Consider the following 20,379-nt stretch of genomic DNA (forward strand, 5'->3'; position numbering starts at 1 on the left):
CAGCTGGAGGTGGATGCGATGCCATTCGTTTGACGGAAACCATCCAACATGACTCCTCAAAACTAAACACAAGTGGTTGTTGGTCTCTGTCTCTGTCTGCCTCTGTGATGGGCTGGTGACCTGTCGGTGTGAGCTGGGGTTGGCCCCAGCTCCCTCGTGACCCGGAAAAAAAAAAAAAAATAAACAATAGATGCAATAATACTATGAGAGCAAATTGTAAATGTCTAAATTGCAAAACTGAAGTCTTCCATTTGTCCAAGCACCATTCCGTTCATGCATTTCATATGAGAGTGCGACTGGCGGGGCATTTATTTTTACCGCAGCGGGTTTGGATAATTGTCCGTATATTCACTGTGTAGTAAAGTTTCTGGAGCAGTTTCTTCATGTCCTCAGCAGGACCTGCCCGTAGGTCCACAGTGGACAAAGTGCAAATGAGTCCTGTAATGAAATCAAAACGGGATCCCTTTAACGAATCAAACCTGCGGCGCCAGTTGGGCTAAATAAAGGTCAGGGGATTACCTTGACGCAATCGTTTCCACGAGCTTTAACACGGACAATTAAGCTCCGCTCGTCCAGTCTGCCTCACTTCCTCCTCGGCTCTTCCTTCTACATACCATCACGGGAGGGGGGGGGGGGTGGGGGAGAGAGAAACCTGAGTTTGAGCGATCTCTTTTCGCTGTACCTCAGCGAGGGGATGCCCTGTCTCCACCTCCGGGAGCTGCAGTCCATGGATCCAAGCAGGGCGACTCTGGGGGGGTCTCCTCCCGACGGGACAGAGTCCTTCCGCAGGGAGACGGCGAGCGAGCCGGGGCCGGGGAAGGGGATGGGCTGGTTCTTCTCCCCGCTGTGGAGTCCGCGCTCCAGGACGCGCAGCAGGAGGTTTGGGGAAGGAATGAAGAGCGAGCAGGTGGAGGCCTGGTTGGATGACCACTCCGACTTCACCAGGGCCTACTTCTTACGGCGAGCGTCGGCGTAAGAGATTTCACCCTACTTGTGAGAGCAGAGATTAGATCAGAGTCCTTCCAGTTGAACGATGGTTTGACCTCAGAACATTAACTGTGCCTTCTCCTCTCCTTCAAGTGTTACATTGGAGTGGAACGTTGAAAGGACAAAATATTGTCTAATCTGTAATCTGGTCTGTGCCATCATGAAGTCTAACCTGTCCCGTCTCTGATTTAAGGGTCAGTGGTTCTCAGATGGAGGCGACCCCGCTGCTGCCCAGCTTTCCCAGGAGCACCTCTGATTACTCTGACCTGCTCATGAAGGCCCACCCGCGCAGAACCTCATCCCCGCTGACCACCTCGCAGCAGAACATCTCATCCTTCACAGACAGGCTCAGGCCTCTGCCCTTAGACTGGATGGACCGTTGCAGTCCGGATGTTCTGGGCGACCGCTCCCCTTGCTCCCCTCGTTCCTGCCGCTTCTCTTTCTCGCCCTGCCGTCCTCTTTCTCCCGTTTGCCCTTGCTCTCCTGACTTGCCCCTATCTCCTCAGCTCCTGCGCCCGACTCCTACCAAGGCCACCGCCTGTGGCCACGGTGAGGGCTGCCCCTGGATGATGGAGCTGCTGAGAGGAGGTCTCAGCTGGATGGGTTCTGTTGCAGAGCTCTGCCAGGGGGCTGTGCTGCACGCTGGGGAGCTTTTGGCTGCTGACGTTGGTTCCCTCGCTCTGGTAAAAAAAGAGTGTGGTGGAAGGAGCACCTTGGAGGAGGTGATTGCCCCGACAGTCTTAGGATGCTCGAGCGAGGGCAACATCTGCAGTGAAGCCCACCTGGATCTGCTGAAGGGTATCATGGGATGCGTGCTGGAGACAGGGTCACCGATGAACATGAGAGACACATCAGAGGTAAACTGGCCTGAACTGCTACATCTGTTACGGTCATCACGCTACACTCTTTCTTGAGCTCTGCTTAATATACAATGACAAGTTTATCTCATGATGGAACAGTTAGCTTATTCTCGGGCCTAGGTATTTTGGAGGAATGAGAAAAGAATGTTAAATAACTCTCCCATTTCCTGGTAGCCAATTTTTAGATGATGACGAGGCTATTTCATTGAACTTGATTGCATGTGAGGGAATCCCAGATGGTCCACGTCCTCCTAATCCATTTAGGTACTTCTTGCACTGATTAGCCTCTGATTATTGAGAGGGCCATGTTTTCTCCTAGGCTGCAGTGTCCTTCCTAAGAAACACTCCCACATACACACCCCCACATCACCCCTCCTTTTTGCCACCACCAATGTGATTAGGGATCAGTGCCAGACACCAGGTAATCCTTTGTCAGTTGTGTGCGGATGGGTAGTGCTTGGTAACCTTTGGGATACCAAAGTTAGCAAGTAATTTGGGTTCCCTGGCCAGACACGTCTAAAGATGATGCACGGGTAGCTTAAGGACACGAGTATGTATAACAAAGTCTTTTTAGAGACTTACCTTACCGCAAACTGTGACACGTTATCTGTTTACCTCCTCAGGACACAAGGTTTGCCTTAGATGAAGATCAATCATCAGAATTCAAGATCAGGACTGTACTGAGTGTGCCCATCAAGAAGCATAGGGGAGAGGTAGCATTCCTGTCATCCATCCATTTATTTCAAGAGGCCGGTTTTCCAAGCATGTTCAGTGTTTCAATGCTTCCTGTTGTACACAGGTGGTGGGTGTGGTGGTAATGATCAATAAGAGAAGTTTCGGAGATGCGTCACTTTCTGCATTTACCAGCATGGATGAGAAGGTGAGCAGCTGGAGGTTTTGAATTTAACTTAAATCATCCACATTTTAAAATCTGAATTTGAATGGGCAGGTGCTCTCCAATCACATGGATGTGTTGGGGCTGGTCTTGGACAACGTTCAGCTGTACGAGAGCTCTAGGCAGGAGGCCAAGCGCAGTCAGGTAACGTCAGAAAGCACCATGCAGTATTGCCTGTGCGTATCGCGATTTGCGCCATCTACTGTGGTTTTGTTCTCAGGACCTGTCAAGGTGCGTTATATTTGATAAGAGAATTTCACGCTCGCGTTTCAGGCTTTGATTGAGATGGCACAGGTATTGTCAAAAGAGCATCATTCCTTTGAGGTTTTGCTGAGCAAGATGGCTGCCACCATCATGCCCTCCACACACGCTCAGTACTGCACCATCTTCATCCCCAGTGAGCAGGCCTCTGCCAGCACTGAAGAGGTGTGATCGTTTCTTCGATTCCGTCGATGTGATCCATTACCAAATGTTTATCTCTTCTAACTTACTTTCTGTTTCCCCAATTATATTATCTTAGATTTTGTTCTCACGAGTGATACACCTGGAGTGTGAGGAGCTCGGATCAACCTGTCAGATCTACAGAAGGTACTGGCCTGCACTTCACGTGGACAAACCAAATCATATTTTTCTTATATTCTACGAATGTACATAGCAAATAGAAAAGTATAGTAATGAATTAAGTGTAGCAGTTCCATATAATTTTTCAGGGAGCGTGATATCAGCGATATAGATCCATCATATGCCCATCAAACTCTGGTCGCTATGGAGACACTAAATATTTCGGAGAGTTCGGAAGGATCGGTAAAGAGCCTGATATGCTGCCCTGTGAGGAACGAGAGGTCCGAAAATGTTATCGGTAAGTTACTGTCTGACATTGCAATAGTTGTTTCATATGAATTAAAAATCATCTCCAGATTCATAAGACAAAATTGTAAAGACGAGGCATCGACCTTGAAATTACTAACTCTACTGGCAGCGGAGAAATACGAAGATGAGTTGAATGGATTGTTATAAAGGCTGCCACATCTTAAACGGAGCATTATGATCATTCGTGTTCACAAACAGCTACACACCAGATGCTTTGTGCTGCTTACAATCTGGAATGGGACAGATGAGAACTATTCCATCCTGTGGTGGGACACAGAAGGCCCTCTTTGACCTGGCCCTTCCAGGGTCCTGTCACGCTATAATCAAATGACCACCACCACATAGACTTGAGGTGTGAAAACTTTTTGTAATGCCCAACTGCAACACCTCCGTTTCTATACTGTCTCTTATAGCAGTGTGCCAGCTGATGAAGAAATGCACCAGAGACTCAGACGACATGGAGGCCTTTAACAAATATGACGAGCGTCTGCTGGAGGACCTGGCAATGTACTGTGGCCTGGCCCTGCAGTATGCCCAGGCTGTGCAGATGACGGAGGAGCGAAGGGCCAGTATAGAGGTCACACAAGAGGTGGCCAACATTCCCGAACTTACTAACTTAGAATACTGCTCATACTGCATCTTTAGTTTTGAGTCACAGCAACCAGCTTAGGCGTTGACCATTGTGTGTCTGTGTATTCATTCACACAGGTCCTTGCCTACCACATTACTGCGGCAGAACAGGAAATCCAGGCATTGCAGGTGATTCTTCTGCTGATCTATATGTGAGACAACAAACTTTGGTATCGCCTGCTCTCTATTTTTACTTTTTTTTTTTTTTTCTTTTTTTTTTTTCTCCTTTCCTTTCAGGAGGTCACCATTCCTTCTGCTGACGAATTGCACATTCTGGACTTTCATTTCTCTGATTTTGGTCTGCCAGAGGACGTCACCACACAGGCCACCGTCCGCATGTTTCTGGACCTCAACTTAGTGCAGGAATTTAACATTGATTACAAGGTAACTGTCCCGCTCATAAAATGGCAACAGTGGAAAATTTGCTATATTGTTTAAGCATCGTGCCAATGTGTGACGTAAGCAAACTTTGAGTCCAAGTGTAAAAGGAAAATTGTTAAGGCTCCCAGTGTTGGATTCGAAGTTGAAACCCCGATTAGTTTAGCATGAATCATCCAAGTTTAGTTATCACCATTTAAATTGGAGTTTAGCTGCCGTATGCAACATTCATTCATTCATCTTGTACTGCTTATCTGGTTTTACGGTTGCGGGGGCTTCTGGAGCCAATCCGAGCTCACATAATGCTCACACAAAATGTCTATGAAGACGGGACAAGTACAGGATGCCAGTACAAGAGTATCCACTGCAACATTCACTCTGCGTAGCTCGGCAGAGATACAAAATGCTCCCAGGGTGTGGTAGTCCTGTCTGCCTACTTTAATCTTTAATTGAGATCTAAATAATTGTTTCCTCCAAACCTGAACACTCTCCAGTAATTGGCCACCACTTTGTGGTCAATTGTCTCTCTCTCTCTCTCTCTCAGAGTCTGTGCCAGTGGGTCCTGACAGTGAGGCGTGGTTACAGGAACAATGTGCCTTATCACAACTGGAACCATGCTCTGTGCACAGCACAAAGCATGTTTGCTATGCTCATGGCCGCAGACCAGCTCCAGGTCAGTGCATGCATTTGATTTTTCGAACCGATTTCCCTGCCAGAGCTCACATACTTGGAAAAGAATTGATCATGGATACAGATAAATCATTCAACATTTGGTGTACTGCAGAAGAGGCCAGTCATCCAACTCCACGGGGGCATAGGAGAAGAGACACTTGCATACTTTCCCAGCTAATTTTTACAAAACATGGTTGTAGAAGGGCAGTCAGTGCTCCTGGCACTGACTAGCCAAAAGACATAGCAATAAGAAGTGAAATGCTTAAAAGTGGGAAGAATCCAGGTTATTGTTACTAGTATTTCTATTGTCCTGTTTAAATAGTCATATTTAATTATAATCCATGATGCGTAGCCAAGATGCATCAGGAGCAGTTGAGCTCGAAGTTTGCGGAGGAGTCATCTGAAGACTTTGGGATTTTTGCATTACAAAGCACTCTTAATTATTTGAAATAGGATTAATTTTAGTCCTTTCTAAAACCTCTTACACGGCAGCCCAGATCTCTACTTAACAGACCTCTGCCAGTCACTTCTTATAGCCTTCCTCTGTGTACTCACGGTGGCATTTCTGTCTTTGATTTTGTTTATTTTAAAGATACTCTCATGCACATAATATGATAAAGTTTAGACTCATTATGGATGTTTTACCAGAGCTTTAGACTCAGTAAATCAGAGCTGTTGATGTAGACAGAAATAAAAACTTCTCATGTTTGCTGTCTCATCGAAGAGCGGGCTCAAACTAAATACACCACTTTCACGTCCTGTACCTCGTAGTTTTTGATCTTTGTGTGCATTTTTCACAACACAGTGTGTTCTTCATATCAGTATACACAAACAAACACACACATATACATACACATATGTGCTACGTACAGTTTTGCATTTGTACCCCAAAATGCAGAGCTTGAGGTGAGGACAGTTTGAAGGTTTTTGTAGTCAGAAGCAGGGGTTGGTGACGAAGACAGAGGGCTGGTGGTGGCAGCAGGTGACTGGCTGGCGAGGTAGGCAGAGGAGGCAAGCTGACGCGGAGATCCACAGAGGCTGAAGTGGTACACAGTTAGAACTACACACAGGAGAGTGGCAAATGGATCCACAAAAACGCTGCAGAATAAGCAGCAACAGAAAACGCAGGAAAGAGCTGGTTGAATGATATGAAAGTGAGTGGGAAAAGAGCTGAGAGTGTTACAAACAGCAGCGGGAGTGATTACCTGATGAGCACCAGGTGAGTCGAGTGGCAGAGGCCCAGCTCAACCAGCCACACCCCCCCCAGCCCCACACACACAATGCCAGGGAGAGGGCGGGGAAACACACCAAATGAAAAACCAAGTGCCAGAACAACACATCACCAAGACAACTTCCATGTAAAGAAACAAATAATGAGTTTCCTCGTGGTCTCTATATCTAAATCACTCTCTTTCTGTTTGTGTCTAAGGCAATTTTCTCCCGTCTGGAGATCTTAGCATTGATGATAGCTACTCTCAGTCATGATCTGGACCACAGAGGGGTCAGCAACTCTTACATTAAAAGGTAATTTTTTTCATATAAGCTGTTGAATATTTAAATTAGCGCATATATAAATGTGTGTATTAATGTAGTATATACTTCACTTTACATAATCACTGCTTACTTACATTCAGCCAGTATAACCTCTCTCTCTCTCCCTCCTCTTTCTCTTTCTCTGTGTCTCTCTCTCAGGAGTCAACAGCCTTTAGCTCAGCTGTATGGACACTCGTCTCTCGAGAACCATCACTATAATCTGTGCCTCTTCATTTTAAACAACACTGTAAGACCACACCCATCCATCTTTTCACTCATTCTGCCGCAGCTCCCATTTCCCCATCAAACAATAAGCATTTGAATGCAGTATGTCAGCGTGTTCTTCATACCTTGAGCTTTTGCTTCTACATGAGTTGAGCCGTCGCTCCGTCTGTCGTTCTTTCTCTTAAACCCAATTTATTTTTGAAATAATTTAAACTAATCCTTAAAATGCACTCAATGCTGTTGTTTATAAGTCCTAGTCTTTTTTTTTTTTTTTTTTTTTTTAGAGCTTGCTTGATCCTAGACTTCCTCTGCATCTATCTTTCCATCTCCTTCACTGTACTTTACCCTCTTACACTGTGTTGCTCTCTTCTCCCAGGGCAGTCAGATTCTCAGCGGTCTCTCACCAGAAGACCACAGAGCTGTACTACACCTGATCAAAAGGGCAATCCTCGCCACTGACCTGACTGTGTTCATGGAGTATGTTAAGCATGTCACAGTACCTGTCGGTCAAATATGACGTAAGGCCCATTTTTAACTGTCGCTTTTTATTTGTGGCTGTGTTGCAGGAGAAGGAATGAGTTCTTTTCTCTTTCTAAAAAAAGCAGAGTGAGCTGGAAGACCGAGAAAAAAAGAGAGCTGTTAAGGTTTGGATGGAATAAATTCGCTGTTGGGATGTATGAGAGTGAATGAAAATTTGAAAAGTGACTGTGTTTTAAGACGTTTAATCACTCCGCAGTTCGATGTTAATGACAGCTAGTGACCTCTCTGCTATCACAAAGCCTTGGCCTGAGCAACAAAGGGTAGGTGTCACAAAATACGCTTCGCGCATCTTCTTTCAGTGAATTGAAAAACCCTCACCTCACTCTCTCTGAAATAGATTGCCAACCTGGTTGCCATGGAGTTCTTCGCTCAAGGAGACAAAGAGAAAGAAGAGTTCAAAATCAAGCCCATTGTAAGTCTGTCTCGCAAAAATGCAGTGACAAATCATCATAGTCCTTTTTTATCTCACTAAAGGTATTTTACCTCAGTGATACATGTCAGATTTTAATCCCAGCTAAATCCTCATTTTTAAATTTCTATATCGCTGAAACTGGATGTTGCACTAGACTACTATTTCACCAAAAGAAAGGCCTGCCATACCTCAGGCTTTTGCTCTGCAACAACTTACCCAGCCACTGAAAGAGCCATATTTTTTGTCCTTGTCGTTTTATTTTATTGTTGGGGTTTTTAAAAAAAAAAAAAAAAAAGTGCGGGACTATGGTTATTTTCTATTCTAACTGCCGCTCTTTTCACCAGGATATTATGAACAGAGAAAACAGCACCCGCCTACCATTCATGCAAGTTGAATACATTGATGAGATCTGCTATCCACTCTACAAGGTGTGTCGCCACTGCTGATGTTGATGCGCCGTTTGAGTTTGTGCGTGGAAACTATCTGCTGCTGTTTTATTCCTTCGCGCTCTGCTCTCATTGAAATTTTTCTTCTCTCTTTGTGTCTGCCACCCATTTTCCCTTCTGTCTCTACCTCAGGCTGTATCGAGGCTATTTGGCACCTGCTCGCCACTGCTGACGGGCTGTAAGAAAAACAGAGAGAACTGGCTGCGTCTTACGGAGGAGTCAGAGGAAGAGAACAGCGATGTGACCACAGAAACATAAAAACTATTAGGAAGACACAGAGAAAGAGGAATAGAGCAACAAGACACATAACTATGGAATCAAAAAATAATTTCATCTAAATACACAGTTTGGACTAAATATTGGCTTAGTGCCACCACATAAGGACTTTGACATCAAGAGTTTACACGATTGCACAAAATGTATTTAGAGCTAAGAACATATGCTGCCCAATAACCAGCGTGAAGCATGTCAGCAGTGTCTCACATCTCATTTGGATCTGCTTCCTGGCTTGAAAAATTCCAGCATGATGGATTTTTTCCTCTAACACATACATATTGCTTCTGTCCTCCAGTGAAATTTCATTAATCTGTATGTATATTTGCAAAACCAGGCTAAGATTTGTAAAAGCTTTGTTCAGATTTGACAAGACTTAAAACAAAACTGAAGTCTTAAGTCCCTCTGTCTTTTTTCCAACTGTTACAGTGGGTGCAAACACTATAGTAAGTTTTGTGATAATGTTTTACGCCCTGACATTTGTTTTAGTTAAACAACCTCTTGGCAAAATTCTCCACTTTGAATGACAAGTTTCCCAGTGGTAAGAGTTTTTTCCAATAACTTTAACCTGCTGCTCTTCCAGGGCAAATAGTCCTGCTTGACAAAGGACTCGAGAGGACGGCCTATCTCATAAACAACAGAATTTCTCTACGGTGCATGACTTTTTATCTCACAGGGGTAAAAATTATGACACTTAGATTAGAAAATTTGCAGTTTTGCAAAAAGAGGATGAGGACGCAAGTAATCACTAGTAAATTACTCATGAAAACAGATATTCCGTGTAGTTATAATACATATAATTATATAAAAAAAAATCCATGTGTGATGGTGCTATGATTTTCATAGTTTTCATAGCTTCTTGGTTAAGATATATTAACTTAAGAGTAGTTATGGTCATGTAACAACAAGATACTTTATCTTTTCAACTTTATATATATATATACTTTATATATTTTGAGGTTGATTATTTTCCACTTTTACTCAAGTAAAATTTTGAATGCATGCAGTATGCAACATTTATATGGAATGAAGTATATACTATACTGTATAAGTAGCCTACTTGTATTATGTAATATAGATCTACCTGTATTGCAACTTTTGCTCTACCCACAGTTCAACCAGATTGCAACACGTGTAAACAACTGTGGACTGTTAAATATGGGCTCAACCTCCGATCTTTGATGCCATCAGTTTTAGCTGGAAGAGGAAACCCTTAGCTTCAAACTGCAATCTGTGCTTCACACTTCAGGTTCAGGATCTTAGCGTAAGAAGATGATGGAAGGTCTTCATAATGCTGTGGTCGTGCTCTTTTTTCTGTTGGACAGTCAGCTCCTGTGACAAGCTGTGAAACTCTCACCCAACCTCTTGAAATCCAAGGACGAGACCAACTTTCTGCATCTTTTTGTTTTTCAATTTTCATTTAATGCAACTGAGCACATTGCTGTCTTTTCTAGCTGCTGGGAAAATAAACAAACATCACTGGAGCCAATGTTCCGATGAAAACGTTTGCAGAGAGCACCTGGGGAAGATTCACTGCTGCCAAAGAGAGTGACGCCCTCGATCATTATCCACATCATTATTATCATTATCATTATCATGCCCAAATAATTTCAATTCACCATAAATTTGTGGTAAATTTTTTTGTTGTTTTAGTCTTGTTACAGGCTTAGACAGTGTGTGTTTGCATCCCCAGTGCAAACTTACTCAGCTCTTCACGAACACATATAGTGCTGTCCAGCTCCTCAGTAAGACTTAAGACATCATCACCAATAAAATATAGTCACTTGACTTGTTTCTAATTCAAGAAACCTTAAATTTATGAAACAAAACATGTAAAGCTGATAATGTCATGAAACAATGGTGACGTCATATAGAGATTTTACGATAACTCAGTCTGCTTGGGTTGGAAGGTTTCTATCATTCTATCATGTTGGAAAGTAACTCATAAATATTCAAATGCTTTTACTTTTCATTCTTTAAGTGCACTTATTGATGCTTTTACTCAAGTGGGATTTTGTTCTGGCCTTTACTTGTAGTGGAATCATTTTTAGACCGATGCATTGATTGACTTCTCTGTCTCTCAATAACCTGTATATCATCCTATTTCCCAGCTGCGAGTCGCAACTTTTCAAAAGCATCAGCATGCAGCGATATCTAAACAGAAGTGTTTACATGCTGATGTAGAGTAAGGGGGTGACTTTCTCTACAAATCAACAAATCTGTTGAATTTGGAGTCATTATGAAGTTCATCACCACGACAAACTACTACTGTTTTATCAAAACTATACTAAATAACTAAACTATAAAAACTCTAGTTTAAGAGCAGTTGGAGTCTCTCAGCGGTTGCTGTTGCTGTGTTGTTGTTTTTTTTTTCATAAATCCGGCTGTGAGTTCCCAGTGAGGTAAAGCAAAAGTGGTTCAAGATTTTTACTTTTTTGATCACAACCTAACAGTGCCATCCTTAAGGTCACACTAATGCCCTCTAGTGTCTCATTAGGGATGGTGAGAGGTACATTTAATCTGTTTCTCACATATTTCAATCGCTGAAATAACTTAAAAGACTCTGCATTCACTCAGTAGTACTATGTGGCTTCTTTATGCACACTTAGGGAGAAATAAGGCGTCTGAAGCAGGTAGAGGTGAGCTTACCTTCACCTGCTATCCTGGACCTGAAAAGGGTGTGACCGTTTAAATGTCATGTGGCTGCAAGGCTTTAAAGATGCTCTCTCATTTTCAACATGCAAAATGCTTTGTGCATGAGGTTACTAGCATGGATGTGAGAATGAGATGCTGCTTAACAAAATTTGTATGTTGTGTTTTTACTTACTTACAGCCATATTTTATTGATGGTTCATTGACGAAAACCTAAAATACAATTTAGCCAGTAGTAAATTACATTTTCTCTGAAGAAACTACAGCTATTCATTAGATTCACAACCAAAATTGAATTTGTATGAGGCAACATGAATTTAACGGTGCCTAAAAGCCGCCGCTTGCAGCAGCCCTCTTTAAAACTCCTTTCATTTGAAACCAGTGTCGCAAACAAATGTGTGAAAGGCTGAAAACTCTTATTTCCCTATAATAAATAACCACAATCCTTAGTTTTCTACTTCACAGGGTTTTGGCCAGATGGTTCTCCCTCCCAAGACACAGAAACCGTTGGTGTTACCAGTCTTGAATAACATTGGCTCCTAAATTTTTAGTCTATTTTACGATAGAAGCAGTCAAGATGGAATCAAGATGCTAATTAATCTGGTCAGCAGTGACTTAACTGAATCAACGCAAAACTTAAATACTTAGGAGAGTCATTTTACATAAAGATGCCATGTCTGTGTATGCTCTTCCAATAAATTCAAGCTACTAAATGAATATAGCGTATGACTGTATTCTGTGTCAAACAAGAAACAACAAACCCTACCGAGTTGAAATTTATATTTTTTGGAAAAGGTAGTGGATGAAAAATCTTGGCGGTTAGAGTGTCAAATCGACACTGAATTTATCCAGTTTGATCCAATTTATTTCCTGACATTTAATAATCCAAGCCACAGTTGGGTTTTAGGAAGTGGATTGTGCGATAGCGGGTCTGAAAGCAAACTTCTGTTTGCTATTTAAACGTCAGCAGTTAGGGGCTGACGGGCTCAGGGTTTGTGGGCAGAAAGATCAGCGCTCATGGTGACAGGGATTATGACTGCGTGGGGAAGCAAAGGTGGTGGAGAATAAAAAGGAGCTGCGCTGATATGAGAGAGCAGTGCTCATGTCCATACACAAAGTCAAAAACTGACTGGCAAAATGTTTGCAGGGCCTTAAAGAGAGACTATAATATCAACATTAGGATGTAAGGCCATCAAGTGGAGCGATGTCTAAAACAGATTCAAAACCTACTTGTAGAGGCACACGGGAATAATTATACGACCCAAAATATCAGTAAACTGAACGAGAGGTTACAGGAGGTTGATTGGTGAAGTTTACAAAATGAAATGCCAGTTAATATCTGTTAAAGCGTTCCCCTCTATGCCACAGCCAGGGCAAGCATGACCTTGGAACAGGAAGCCCGATCATGTTTAACGAAGACGACACAGACGGATTGTAAAGCGGTGTGCTGAGATGAGACAATGATCTCTGAGGCACACTTAAAGCTGCCTGAGCCGCTCGGGACACCGTGATTAAATTAACAATGCGATCTTCTGGTCACTGCTCATCCGCTGCTCAGCCAACATGCGATGCTGGACCACTCAACATTTGGGATTCTATTGCATTGTGAACATCCTGCAGGCTGAAGAGTGGCAGAGCTAGTTTGCTTTGATGTGAATGCCCCCTGCATATCCTGACCATGACCTTTTCATTTTCAGAGACTCGCGGTGGAAAAATAATTATTTCTCTGAATTAGAGGCAGATGCTTATAGCCTTGTTTTATTGGTAGTTTACAACTGTACATACACCTGCTCATGAGTCATATGTACATATACCTTTCTCTCCTACACACACACAAACGCACACAGAACACGCAAGATTATATAAAAATGACTCATTTTCTGTGCAGGGTTCAATCACAGTCTTGAGATCTACAAAGAACATATGCATCTGCATACATTGTGCGCATATACCAATATGTCCACACACCACAGATATCTGCATATGGTCTTATGCCTTGATTTATACAGAACAGACTACAATCAAACAAATAGAAAAGTGACTGATGAACCAATAGGCAGCCAAGTGGTAATCAAGTGAAACTGGATTTTTTTTTTTTTTTTTTTTTTTAAACATAAAAACCAAGACACTGTCCAAACTTTGTAGGTCCAAAGTACATGTGCTTCCTTTTGCTAGTCTTTTCTTAGGGGCAAGTTTCAATTTCAAAACTAACTCCAAATACATTGTGTTTCAATTTTTCAAGCAATTTTTGACTTTTACTCCAGTATTCTTCGCTCCCTGGTGCAGCTTTGGAACATACCTGATGGTGCGATTTTCCCAATGCTACATATTGTTTCCCTAATGTAATCCCCTGAGTGTGGTCCGTACAATCCAGCAGAGCTCAGTGTCCTAAAACTACATATCGTTGTTTGATTCCTTGCAATTTGCCATCTCACAGTACGAGTCATTATCTGGGTGTCCTTAGAAATCAAGAGGTGTGCCAAGTGGGTAAAAGCTAAACCTATATGATATTCAGAAAGGCCTTTCCTGACTTTCCCTGTTTCCCTTTCTACCAATTGCTGGCAAAAGCTAATAAGACTGATTAAACTGGCGTGTGCTTTATGATATGGTGTAACATCTTGACATTTACAAATTGCCACAGGGCATAATTTCCAAGCCCTTTTTTGATAACTATGCAGACAGCTGAACTAAATCAAGCCTGGAACAGCTTTATTGTTCTTGAACCTGCATTGACCGACATGTTATCGCTTCATAAAATCGAGAGAGGAACATTGTTATTCATTTGGAGTGATGTTTCTTACCACCAGACAACTTCCCTTTAGCTCCATAACTGATTCGTGTGGAAAGATCCAACTGCTGAAACGCTAAAATGCCTCTGCATTTGGCCGCCCTGTGTGCTACTGCTGCGCCAAACAACAGATGAGGTGGTGCGATTTACCCAGGAGCAAACAGACCAGAAACTCAAACCCAAGAGCTGAAAAATACAAACAAGTCTCAAATCAATCGGGCTAACTGCTGATTTAGCTGATAATGCAACTTAACAATCACTTTTTACTCTTCTTATAAAAATAGTGCAGCTTTATATTCCAAGTTCCTGATATTTAAGTAGTCAAGATTTTTACTAATCCTGTCTCATGATACAGAGCACTAACATTACATAAGATCCAACACTCTTGATCACCCCCGGCCTCTGAATGGAATGAGTCTGACTTTATCTAAGAGACAAACGTTCTCATACAAGCGGCATCTTTTACTTGGACACTCATAATTAAGCCAAAGGTCAGCAGATAAGGAAGAGAGGCCATGTGAAGATTTTTAAGGACAAAGCAAGTATGTGCTTTAGTGTTGACACATGACCATAAAGACAAAAACTAAACAACCATAGCATAATTTTGCAGGAAAAAACAAAACAAAACAAAAGAAAATTCAGTCTCAAAAGTGAGGCCTCATTCATGAATGCGCATATAATATGCACACTCATGCTCTTATAAATTACTAGAACATAAGTAACAAAGATTGGTTATGGCAAAGAAATACTTCAGAGAAAGAACCCTGCTTTTCAGAGCAAAGAGTTTGTCTTCATGTCTGATTTGTCTTTTTTGCGAATGTTGACACACACACACACACACACACACACTCACACTTACTCACTCACACTCACGTTGACCAGGCTTCGAAGCATTGACTGCCTTTCTTTCACCAAAACAGTAAACAAAATTTGAGATACTAAAAAAATATAAAGAAACCAAGAATGCCTTTTATCACCAGTGGTTCTCTTCCCAGCTTACTTGTTCCACTGGGACTAAGGAGTAGTTGATAGGCAGCCCATCCGAACACATTACCTGGACACAGGGTTTAGTGAAAGCAATTTGTTCCAGGTAAATAACAGTGTAGCATAAAGACCCACTCACACGATGCAGAGTACAGTCAAAGTGTGCGATTGTCACTGGGTTAGGGTGATGCACAGTAGGTGTGCAGAGATGGGAAAAAGGGTGAGAGGGTAATAATGTCTGGTAGTAATACAAAGAGTGACATTTTTGAGTTCAGTTGTTTTGGCCACTGGTTCAACATGTTCCTGTGAGACTACTGAGTCCGCTACAGAGTTGATTCGGATGAATGTTTCCTTTGGAGTTCCTTGACATGTTGCCTCCATAACCTCTAGTAAGAATCTAGAGCACAAAACCAACTGTTACAAAAGCACTCGGATGTATTTTTTGCAGGTGAAGTTGGTGGTGTGGCAGAAGGGAACATATGAAAGGGTTTTGTCTTATCATGGTCTGACTGTGCCATGTGCTTAGCTTAGGGATCATACAAATGACTAAATTCCAGTTGTTGCTCATAGAACTCAATTCGAGAGTTCAGACTCCAGCTCTGGCTCCAAAAATCTACATCACTGGCCATGACTTGGTCTCCCCTGACATCCCACAGGCTAGTGCCTGCTTGCATGGCTTGACAGTGCGCCAGTTCTTCCAACGGGGGCTTCAATGGTGGATTCACTCCCAAGCCAGGTGCTGGGCGTGTGCTGGATTTGTAAACAAGGGTGGAGATAAAGTATTGTTGTGAGAACAGGACAAAGAGAAAAATTGATGCTACCCTGTAAACAAAAATTGTGTAGTATTTTGGGAAGGGTAGTTATTCGGGAGCTTGACAGCTGTAGTTCTGTGACAGAGCTGGGCAGCAGTGGTGTTTTAAGAAGAGCTGCAGGCAGGCTAGTCTGGTCTCAAGATGGGGATCTTAGGTAGGAACTCTATTAGGATTACCTGCAGGTAATAAGAGAAAAGGCTGTTAGTAGTTAATCAGGGTTGGCGCTAATGAGAGTGTTTACTCTGAGACTGCATTGATTTCTCAAAAAGTATCTTAGCATTTCTACCCAGGTAGTTATCACCTTTCTAGCTAAGGTCACACTGGGCCACTGAAGGCAATACTGCAAATCAATGTTGCTGGACTTCTTTGTGGCATCATTTAACAGACGTGTTGCATTAATATGGTGTGGGATGATGAGAGGAAACATAAGTCCATGGAAACTATGATAAGCACTGTGCGGAGGGAAAAAAAAAAAAAAGTAATTTCCTAGTCAATAATGTTGCTGCAGGGGCCTGATGCAGAGGGTTCATTAAAAAAAATGAAAGAATTCAAATCACACTAAAAAAGTGCAGCAAAATACTTACACCAACCTCAACTCCTGGCTCAATGCAGTGTTACATTTTCTGCATTGCATTCTCAAACTCAATCGCTTATGCAAGCTCACATTTCAGGTAGATCACTATATAACATGAATGTTGCAATTCTGCGGTTGGTTTCTGTCTAACTGGGGATTGTTTCAACTGATGACAAAAATCTGTCCTCGTTTCAATGCAAACTAATGTGTAGTGGGTTGTTGTCTGATAAGCATTCAACCCACTGAAAACCAGCCATCCCACATTGTGTGTTCATCATCTCATTAGAACATCAGACACATTCAACAAATTGCTAACATTTTGAACCAAGTGCCAATTCTGTTTCCAATTCTGAGTGAGTATGCTTTCCTCGTGTGTTTTCAGACAGTGACACCTGCGAAAGAAGAAGGAACTTAAGCAATGACCACTTAATCGTAGCAGATACTTACATATTCCATCATGTTGTTGGTTTCACACTTTCTTTTGCTTAGTCTCCAGTGCAAACACAACTGCAAACACACAGCCGCAGTGATGATCAGACACTTCAGCATGGCTGAACAGAGCACACTACTAAACAGTCTGGAAAACATCTGCGCATAGCTTCCCTGCTCACCTTGTGGTAAAGCCTGCTGTTCTCCCATTCTAGGAGCTTCTCTATAGATCGTCTTGTCTGAAAAGTAACAGTCAAATCAATTGATGAAAGAATGTACGACATTAAGCTTTTCCTGAACCCCTAATGGATTATTATTTACTTTGAAGCTGTTGCCAAAGAAACAGACATTGGTGCTGTGTTTAATCATTAGGAACATATGAGTGGGGGATAGCGTGGATGGACAACTCACCCTCTTGCTGAGACAAATGACAGGCCACAAACTAAAGCCCAACGTGCAACAGCAGCAGAGGCAGCCACAGAGGAGCCACCGCACGTTCACTGGCAGCGTCTTCCTCAGGCAGCTGTTCACTCGGTTGATACTGGCTTTGAATTCCTCTGGAGCCACCTAACGAAATCACATTTATATGTTACCTGACGTTGGCTTGATGTCACTATAATTCTTGAAGTGAAACAATTGCAAGGACAGGATCATGCCTTTTTTGGCATATACTGATAAACCAAAAAGACAACACACACCTTCCCTGTAAGTGCTGAAGGAAATTCTGACTCAAACTTGTTACTAAGCCCGAACCTGTAGGAGAAAGGGGGATAGAAGACTTGTGAATAAGCATGAATGCACTGTATGTTGATGATTCATTTGAATAAACAAACATTTGTTGCCTGTCTTCAAGTCTACCATAGGTTCTACTCACTATTGTGCTATAACACTTCACTCTACTTCTGGAGCAACGAAACTACTGAGCCCAGAAATGATCAAGAGTTCAATACCATAATTCATATTTCATGTACATCGTAATAGATGTGCAATGCCATATGTAAGACTCTCAAACTGACTGACCCCCATGGATGTGCTTTGAAAAGTAGTAAAGTATTCCTGAAATTCAGTGTGGTGTAAAATTTACATTAGAGAGAGCAATGAGGGAATAAAATGTAATAATTTTATGTTGATAAGGAATTAAATCAGCAGTTTCGATGTGAATATGAAGTAAACATAGCTGCTAGCTAGAAGCCGACACTATCAGACTCGAAAAGAAATCCAATAACTGCACTTCCTAACTGCAACAAAAACTTCTGCCAAGAATTGCTGCTGGTGTCTCTGCAGTTATAAACTGGATTCATTTATATATTATATATGTACATTTAACAAACAAAATAAATTCACGGTAGAGATTTGTAACTATTTTTAAGATATGTATCCTTTGAACCATACCTAACAAAACAGCAAGTCTACACTGAATCAACTGGCCTTAAGAATTATATCTGACTGACAAAAATGGCTTTTAACTACTAACATAAAATCAAACATAAATAATCAAAACTGGCTCACTCCGCCGCCTACAAAGTGGGAAAAAAGTATTCTCAAAAATATTAAGTTTATAATTTAGTGTCAATTACAACCCAGTAACTTCTTTCATCTTACTTTGAATGCAATAATGTAAAAAAAGGCTCTGAAATACTTTGACTGTTTGCCAAAAATTGCTATTTTCTCGAAACATTACCGATGATTATGATTTTTTCAAACGAGGAAAAGGAGGGCCCAATTAAATTCATAGAAATTCCCTAAATTATATCACATCAGTTACAATTTCTTTGAATTACTCCTTACATTTCGCAACACACTGAGTATCTCTGGAGGTTTGGACTCTCGATGGGGAGAAAAAGTACATCATAGGACACCTCCTTTGACCCTGGGGATATGCGATTTAACCGTTTGGTCGACTTGTAAATGATTAATCATACAATATAGAGATGAGTCGATTATGAAAGTGATAGTTGCAGCCCCGAATGAGTCTAATCAAGAAGACTGTTTAAAGGGTAAATGAGAAAAAGAAAACTACCTGAGCTCGACAATGGCAAATAAAAGCAGTGTAATAAAAGAAAACGTTCATATTTAGTAATAGTGACGTTCAGATAAAACGAAAGCTAAATCTGACCATCCAGTCCTCGCAGTTAGCTCACTGCTAACTGAGCGCTAGCTAGTTACGGTAGGTCACCGGCGGACGGCTAACTCAGCTAGCCACCGCCGGAGCACGGAGCTCGGCGGCGGCGGCTGCTCGGTTCGCGGCGGCGGCGAGCTCCCCGCCGCTCGACAGCCTCGCCGGTTGCTTACACGGTAACGTGGCCGGATCCTCGCACCACCACCGGGTCCGGAGCGTACTTCAGGAGCTGCTCCTCCGCGGCCCTGTCCTCGTCCTCCTCTTCCTCCTCCTCCTCTTCATAGATCTCATCAAAGTCCTCCATCATCGCACGACCCGGCCTCGCGCTTCCCGGAAGAGACACCGGGAGAGACAGGATGCCGACGGACAGCGAGTCCCTGCCGGGAAAGGTGTGCAAAGGGGACCGAGAAGACGAGCACAGAAAATATCTACCAGCCCCGGAGACGATCCACTTCACATCGTACAGCAGGCTCCGAAACAAAACATCAACATCCGCCGCAGTAACCACACGACACCGGAAGGGGGACAGACGTGCCTACGTCAGAGTGCATTCATTTTTACTATTTATTTATTTAATTAATCAATTAATTAATTTTATTTAAAACATTAGAATGTTTTTTGTAACATGTTTGGTTTCTGAAAGCCCATCAAAAACCGTGAAAAACCAAACAAATAAAATCTTATAGTGGACCATATTTATATCGGCCATAATGTAAAAAATAACAAACAACAACATAAAAAACAACAAATATGTCGCTGTTGCTCAGTGAATCTAAAACTCATATGTATTTTTGCTTAGAGTGAGGATGGAGAGTGTCCTGGCCGAAATGCATCATCCCATTATCATCGTGTGTGCTTGTGAAGTTTTTAATGATCAAATTTCTCTTCATTCTTCCTGCATCCAGAGCTATTCACCTGTAAAAGTGCAGATGTACTATCAAAAGGTGACTCCGATTCAAATCAAGTATTTATTATGCAGGCTGCTATAATGGTAAATTGTTATTCCATTATAATTACTTATTCACAGACATCCAAATTGATTCCCCCCCCCCCTCATCATTGCACCAGTGTTATCTAGACTACTTTGAAAAGCTACTGGGTTGTTTAATAAAATAGCAGAATTTTATTCTGCGAGATGATGACTGTAATGAACAAAACAAAAGCGGCATTACCACCAAGGTAATACTACAGCTAAAATAACAAAAATATAAGATAATAATGATGATCACTATTATAATACTATGCCGGAAGTTTAGGAATTTGTTCTTCAAAATACGATGCCAATGTAGGACAGAGGTTA

At 42.1% G+C, this 20,379-nt stretch overlaps 2 protein-coding genes across 2 annotated transcripts; one reads left to right on the forward strand and one right to left on the reverse strand.

Annotated features, from left to right (window-relative positions):
* Positions 1 to 694: 694 nt before the first annotated feature.
* Positions 695 to 9,048, forward strand: pde5aa (phosphodiesterase 5A, cGMP-specific, a). The gene is made up of 20 exons (XM_029497304.1): positions 695 to 972; positions 1,181 to 1,844; positions 2,471 to 2,560; positions 2,647 to 2,727; positions 2,797 to 2,886; positions 3,016 to 3,153; positions 3,263 to 3,330; positions 3,453 to 3,601; positions 4,026 to 4,201; positions 4,321 to 4,371; positions 4,480 to 4,626; positions 5,165 to 5,293; positions 6,722 to 6,816; positions 6,985 to 7,072; positions 7,427 to 7,527; positions 7,617 to 7,694; positions 7,787 to 7,850; positions 7,928 to 8,002; positions 8,347 to 8,430; positions 8,581 to 9,048. The coding sequence occupies exons 1-20, from the start codon at positions 695 to 697 to the stop codon at positions 8,704 to 8,706; spliced, it is 2,772 nt and encodes a 923-aa protein (XP_029353164.1). The 3' UTR covers positions 8,707 to 9,048.
* Positions 9,049 to 13,440: 4,392 nt separating this feature from the next.
* chic2 (cysteine-rich hydrophobic domain 2) lies at positions 13,441 to 19,564 on the reverse strand. The gene is made up of 6 exons (XM_029501617.1): positions 19,253 to 19,564; positions 17,659 to 17,713; positions 17,372 to 17,527; positions 17,143 to 17,199; positions 16,979 to 17,038; positions 13,441 to 16,133 (listed from the first exon to the last, which is right to left on the reverse strand). Exons 1-6 carry the CDS (start codon positions 19,384 to 19,386, stop codon positions 16,083 to 16,085), a joined length of 513 nt encoding a protein of 170 aa, XP_029357477.1. The 5' UTR covers positions 19,387 to 19,564; the 3' UTR covers positions 13,441 to 16,082.
* Between the last annotated feature and the right edge of the window lie 815 nt (positions 19,565 to 20,379).

Source organism: Echeneis naucrates, chromosome 1, assembly GCF_900963305.1.
Source record: "Echeneis naucrates chromosome 1, fEcheNa1.1, whole genome shotgun sequence".
In the NCBI taxonomy this organism is placed as follows: Eukaryota; Metazoa; Chordata; class Actinopteri; order Carangiformes; family Echeneidae; genus Echeneis; species Echeneis naucrates.